The sequence below is a fragment of the Polyodon spathula genome, chromosome 8, assembly GCF_017654505.1.
Source record: "Polyodon spathula isolate WHYD16114869_AA chromosome 8, ASM1765450v1, whole genome shotgun sequence".
Taxonomy (NCBI): Eukaryota; Metazoa; Chordata; class Actinopteri; order Acipenseriformes; family Polyodontidae; genus Polyodon; species Polyodon spathula.
This window is the reverse complement of record NC_054541.1, coordinates 22608319-22615219: the sequence shown is the minus strand read 5'-3', so window position 1 is coordinate 22615219 and position 6901 is coordinate 22608319. Positions and strand designations below refer to the sequence as shown.

The 6901-nt window shown below is 34.7% G+C and overlaps 1 protein-coding gene across 1 annotated transcript; it reads right to left on the bottom strand.

The window, feature by feature from the left end:
- Window positions 1–1973: 1973 nt before the first annotated feature.
- c8h12orf29 (chromosome 8 C12orf29 homolog) lies at window positions 1974–6651 on the bottom strand. The gene is made up of 8 exons (XM_041257200.1): window positions 6479–6651; window positions 5216–5333; window positions 5015–5116; window positions 3749–3865; window positions 3095–3292; window positions 2594–2763; window positions 2335–2519; window positions 1974–2188 (listed from the first exon to the last, which is right to left on the bottom strand). Coding segments are annotated over exons 1-8 (981 nt in total). The 5' UTR covers window positions 6569–6651; the 3' UTR covers window positions 1974–2187.
- Between the last annotated feature and the right edge of the window lie 250 nt (window positions 6652–6901).

The window sequence follows — 6901 nt, the reverse complement described above, 5'->3', positions numbered from 1 at the left end:
AAACAAGAGCGGTATGTCATTCAATATGTTAACATTACACTATTCAGCAGGTTTCATTAGACTTTCTGAAGAAAAATGTGCTAATTCTATAGGTTGATGCAGAACTTTTGTATAGCTGTATATGCCTAATGTGCAGATTTATATAACATAGGTTAATGTTATGTGTACAGCAAATACACTCATGTTATTTCAGCACAATGGTGTATACATTTTAAGTAAGCCGAGCACTATTAATGTATAAAATATGACGGTGTAAACCACTGACGTCTTAAATAGGGGCCACATTTCATTTGCATACATTGTTAGATATAATCTCTCTGTAACAATCTGTGACGGCAAATCACGTGTACAACCATTACTGGCCGGTAAAATAACCAGGCACTACTTTCATAAATCTCATGTTAAATACTACCCAGTATTTTTTTTTTTTTAATGGTCAGAAATTTCTGCCGTCTTTTATGAATATGGGTCTTTTTGTTTTAAATTGGTGACGTATAGAAAAAATAAAGTACCTTTTGGAATAAGGTTAAACTTGTGTAAACTTGCTTTTTCTGCATGGATCCCTTACATCTACCTGACCAAAAGCCTCTTTAAGAGAATGATACCTAAAAGTCTTACTTGCACATTTTGGGAAGTAAAAATGTGAGAAAAGAACTTGAGAACTTTGACCCCACTTTCTTTGAAGATTTTGAAAAATTGAAGTACAATTGGAATCAATACATGAAGAGGAATATTCTCCTGGAGGAGCAGCTTAAGAAGCTTTCAGACCAGTTTTGAGTTCAGGGTAACATCCCAGCTAATGTATCCACTGACCAAAATATAGGAACAACCCCGAAAGAAAAAAAAAAAAAAAATCTACCGATAAATCCATGACAAATCTCATGGCGTTGTAACGTGCCTCCATTGTTACACTAGCGTAGTACTGTTTGTACTGTATTTTGTTACATCAGGAAGAAAGCTTGTTAAATGTAACATCATTTGTTGTATTTTTGTTACATATGATTCTGCACAGAAAATACACCAATTGGCCAGTATCGGTTGTTTTGTTTAGATACCGTTGTTTTTTAACAGTAACAACTAAGATTCTTATGTTTCTCCCTCCTATATAGTACCTGTTGTACCATATTTATTTGTTACTTTTATTCATATTAGCTAGGGTGGTGCTACCTAAGTCATTTCACCTACAAAGTTGACAGAAAATCTGCATGTCCTATTGGTTTTAGTCTAAATGAAAATTCCTCTCAATCACATCACCAACCTGTTTTCTCTAACAGTTGCTGGATTTTTCATTTTAGGCAAAATCATACAGCAATGTTTTCACAGACCCTGATTAGCAGTAATCTTGAATTACCTAAATGCAAGATTACTGCTAATCAAGGTTTGTGAAATTAGCCAAATAAGCAGTACACATGAGGCTGAATCAGAAAGTGATTACTATTCTATAACAGTGTTAAGTAGTGCTGGAAAAGAAAGCTAATTTTAGATTTTTTTTTTTTTTTTGTATATACTTCTAAATATTATTTATGGAAACAATGTTTGTTTGTGAAAATGATTCTGCAAATTATTTTATAAAAGTGAGATGCATTGTAAATAAATGTAACCGTGAATGTTAATACTTGCTTTTGTTTCGCTATTGTTATTTTAAATGAGGAACATTTGCTCATAAGCTGCCCTTGTAAAAATGTCCTCCCATGTACCTTATGAGTAATCACTCTATGAAATTGGCAGTATATTTTATATTTTAGCCATTGCATTCATCTTTCATCCATATGCTCCCCCCTCTCACATTTTATGCTTGTTATGAGGTACCATCATTAATCAAATAAGGTGTTAAAAATAAAATGTACAGAGGGGAGAAAAACAGGAATGTCATTCAAATTTATTTTTATTTGTTTTTCACAATATATCGTCATAGGACACCAGTGGCCAGTATGATTGCATTTTGTATTATTCAATATTCTATACTAGGGCAGATTTATTTATTTATTCTCCAGAGGACAGTAAACATGCGGTGGTCCTCAACAAAATGCCACTGAGTTGCGCAAGGCATTTTTTGCACGACTTGCTTTTTTTTCTACATAATAAATGACCTCTCACCCTCACATGTGCACATTTTTTAACTGTAGTTGTGTTCTTCATGGCTCCATTCCTTCAGCCGTAGTCAAAGCTGTTAATTGTGGTTGGTCATCTGCAGTTAAGAATAGAATAATTTAAAACAATATACGGGATTCAGTTGCACTGTCTTTTTAATTAAAGTCCATTTTCAACAAAGCAATGTTTTTTAGATGGAAAATATGAAAGGAAAGCTGTTAGGGCTTCCTATTATTTTCTTACTATTCAAAACAGATGTCTTTTAAATGGTCAAACTGCCGTCCATTGAACTCTGAAAAAGTTGTAAATAAAGACTTTGGTCTGAAATCCCACTCGTAACGAGTCAGATCAACATTGACGAGAACTGGTCTTGAGTTCAAGAAAGTGTCTTCAATTGGCCATCGCAAACCCAGGTGGTGACGGTGAAGCTGCACAAAGAAAAAAACAAGATTAATACGAAAGAACTTGTTAATTTAAATTTATTTATTTATTTTTTAATTACCTTAATTAAGGTTCCATCAGAACAGTGCCAAACAATGCCTTCCACTTTTCCTTCTTCACATCCCTGAAACCATCCTAACAGCTGCTGGTAGTTCACAGCTGGGGGACTTTGGATTTCCAGCACACCATGAGAAACAAGCAGGTGAATTGGTTGCTTTTTACTGCCTAGTCCTAAGAATTAAATAAAAAAATGTTTTAAACAAATGAACACAGAATCAACATTAATAAAAACAGAAATGTTAAAGAACGGTACCGTAGTGGGACAGTTTTGGTTATGATTTAAAACAAGTTTTAATTGTCACCACTAGGTTCACGTTTACGGTTTGAATGCGCATATACAGACATTAGTGTTTTCAAAATGTTACACTGTATGGTGCATCAAAAGGATAAATTAAATTTGACTAAACCTTCAACTAACTGAGGTCTCAAACATCCATGTTTCTGAAACAGAATATTGGAATCTTAATTTCAAATTCAGAAGATTCTGTTTAACTGTGTTTACCATATGGATTTGCGTTAATGTTGGTTCCTATAAGTTCTAAGGTTTGCTCAAGAAGCTCATGCAGTGGCACTGTTGTGATTTCAAGGAGCTCCTGATGTTCTGCGTGGGGTCTCAAAACCAGTGCTGCTCCAATCTCATAATTTACCACAGAAGAATGCCAGCAGTACTGCTTGTTATCATTCTCTACCGGAACCCAACCTTAAAAAAGAAACAGCAATGATCATACAGTCACTTCCCAGCACAACTGATGAAAATGACTACTTCTCATTAATACTACAAACAACAATACATTGTACAGCTTTTGTCCACATAAGTTTTACACTATTTATGATGATATTTTTCTACTTTAGTATCTGAATATCTCTACAACATGAACAAAGTGAAGTTTGAGGTGCTACCTACAGTATATTATCCACCTACATGACTTAAGGGGGCACAAAGACCGGCCCTTTCAATCCAAATAAAACATCTTCATGAAGAACTAAAAGATCTTTAATGTGGGCTGTTCTGTTTGGATCAAAAGTGAAGCTTTTAATTATTATTTTGAACACGTATCGTTCAGTTACCAGATTCGCCTGTCTATCAACACTCTCCTTTTTTTGGCTTATTTCAGCTTGGCTAATCCAGTAACTTTGACATTGCTACACAGTCTACCTGGAATGTGACCATTTTCATCTGGCTGTGGATATCCATTGCACTGTGTAACTCCATGAGCAATAATCCAGGATTCTGGAACTGATCTGAAGTCTTCTTTTACGTTCCAGACAAATGCTAAATATGGAGGAGGGGATAGTTGAGTTTGTTTTTAATGATTCCTGCTATTGTAGAAAATAAATAAATCAATAAAAACAAAAGAAACTAAAAAGAAAGTATACATAATAACAAACTTGAGTTTTTGTAATGAGGGAAATGGCATATCCAAATGGCTTGTAAATTAACTAAAATGGAAATGTAAAAAATATCTGTATCACTGATAAAGCTGAGTACCAAACATTAAGATAATAACTACTGTCTATACCCAAGGAAAATTAAAATCACACTACCATAATATGGCAGCATTATTAGGTCAAAATTCAGACCTCTTAAGATAATACCCTTGTGGTGAAACTGATTTTCCCCCCATTGTAAATGCTCCGCTAAAAGGAACAGGAACTTTGATTAAAAGAACACCATCTTGGCACCGACAGCGATTCGTTCACAACTGATACAGTACTGTTTTGTAACCTGATAACCCATCATCATCAAACTTAAATTCAAATGGTTTATTCAATCTTTTCAAAATTGACTTATCACAACAGGCACACAGATTGGTTTATTATATCTTTCCAGATCCGCCGTCATATCATTGCCTTGTTTTGTATTCTGATTTCCACGAGTGCACCTCATCACTACAAAATGGCACTGAAAAAACAGCGAAATGCACTGCTGTTTTTCTTGTTACAAAAAGTTGGAAATTGTTCGAGCTCCTGAAAAAAACCTGAATCTTGAAAGTCGACAAGCAATTTGATGTTTTCCGTTCTGGTGAGTTGCTTCACCATTCTGTTAAATAATTGTGTGCATGTCTTGAATACTGCTCCTGTACAGATATTCATAATTAATCTAGAGCTGCTGCATTTTTTTAACATGCGTAGGGGTGCTGTGTTAATTTAGTTTGACAGTTTATTAATGTTAGTTTGTTACTTTATTATTAAAGCTTATTAACATACACTTACCTATTGCTTTTTTTTTCTTTTATTCCTTTCATATGTTGATGCACATGAATCATCACAAGTAATAAATATTTATTTATTGACTGACTCATATTGCGTCTGGTGGACAACTCCGTCTTAAAGAACACTTCGGATAAGAGAACCCTTTACTTGCTTTCCGAGGGGTGTTCTTTTAGGCAGAGACCACTACCATGCTCACAACCAAACTCACCTTTACATTCAGAAACCTTTTTGGAATGCTGGAACATCTTGAACCTCTTCTCAGCTTGCTTGTTGGGTTTTTTATCCAGTCGAGCCCAAAGATATGGTTTCCCTGCATTACAATATAAACACATCAGAAAAATGTACACCACCATACATACAGACTCATACTAGATGACCTTTACTAGCTTTATTGCTGGTCTTCGATTACCTTTGTAAGTAGATACATAGCAGCATGTGCCATCCAGTTTTTCAGTTGGAACTGCACTTGTTATGTCTGATTCCTGCACCTTAGGGTTCAGGGTTTCAGTTGCTAAAACTCTGAATTTCTGTATGAACAAATACAAAATGATTACACACATAACAGTATACAGAAAATACTGTATAAGCAGTACTGTGTTATCTGTAAGTGTTTTGTAATAATGAGACAAATCAACCTGCTTCACTGATTGACTCAATCCACACTATTCAGGCCTTTCTTTTCATCATTACAACTGCTCTTTCTGGCTTGCTCTGCATTCTGTAAGATACTGGCTTTTTTTTCTGACATTGAGGAAAATCAAATATGCAGTGCCAATACAATTGTTTATTTACTTGCAACGGAAAGTACAAATTAAAAACTGGCCATCAAGACACATAGCATCTTACAGAATCAAAATGGACTTATAGACTGGTCTTGGGTGATTTGCCACGGCTAAATATAGTGAGATATGTAAAATATAGGCCTAGTTGCATCTCACAACCTGCATCTGCTGTCTGCTCCCCAATACAAATACTATTGAATCTTAATAAAATCTTAGCATTAAAACATTTAAACTGAATACATTGTATGTATCCATGTATATTTATATATGTCAAAAGTTCAATCACAAACTTTTGACATCATATTTGAATTGTGAAGTACTTGGCACCGAATTCAATTTCAAATGTTTTGCACTGACTGGTTTGCGTGTATGGAATTGTGTATGGAATATTGTGTGTGTGTGTGTGTGTTAGTGTGTATGTGTGTATGTGTATATATATATATAATATATATATATATATATATACACACACACACACACACACACACACACACACACACACACACACGTGTGTGTTCTACATGTTCCCTACTGACTGTTAACAGCTCTGAATGACGTACTATATGTGTAGTATTAATTGACGTGACATAATGTAACGTACATCATATAATAAGTGTGGTAACGTGATCTGTGCTCGTTGCAAACCTTATTTAACTTTGTGTGCAACAAACAGCAGTATGTTTGGCACACCAATCACTGAAAGGTCACACTAAATAAAATGTTACGGCCTAATCCTCTTTTGGTGTATGTAATAATGCTTATTTGTTTATTAATTAAACAATTACAATTATAAAATAAGCTAAAACAATAACAAGAAATAAATACTGGTCATGTCACTGTATTAACATGCATGATCGCTACAGCGCATGTATTATTATTTTTCTACTGACCTGATATTCGCGTTTCGTTGAAGGCTCATTCTTCACTTCAGTCTGAAAAACACACGATATTTTTTGCTGTACTGACCCAAGTCGACGCATTGCTTATTTCGATTTATATTTTAGAAAAGCATACAGCTTCTGACAATGTGTAACTATTTTACAGAAACTAGCACACAATGTGGAACGCCAGAGCCACAGGCAACAGATTCATGGGATGCCCGGAATCTTTTTAGTGTAACGAAGAAGCAATGCATTCTGGGATCTGTAGTAGTTAAAGATGCTGGCTGAATTCGAACCATTTATTGTCAGTGCAAGTGTTGGCACCATGTACAGGTCATAATTTATATTTACCCATATGACTGGATCACATGATTAATTAATCAAGGACTTGCTTCCTGGTACCTATTTAATTTGTGGAGCTTGTAGAAAGTT

Excerpts from the sequence above, each read along its gene's own strand:
- c8h12orf29 (XM_041257200.1), bottom strand. The coding sequence starts at position 6,568 with ATGCGTCGACTTGGGTCAGTACAGCAAAAAATATCGTGTGTTTTTCAG. Across the intron at positions 3,293-3,748 it reads TGAAAATGGTCACATTCCAG|GTTGGGTTCCGGTAGAGAAT; the intron begins GTAGACTGTGTA and ends TTCTTTTTTAAG. Across the intron at positions 2,764-3,094 it reads CATTAACGCAAATCCATATG|GACTAGGCAGTAAAAAGCAA; the intron begins GTAAACACAGTT and ends TTTAATTCTTAG.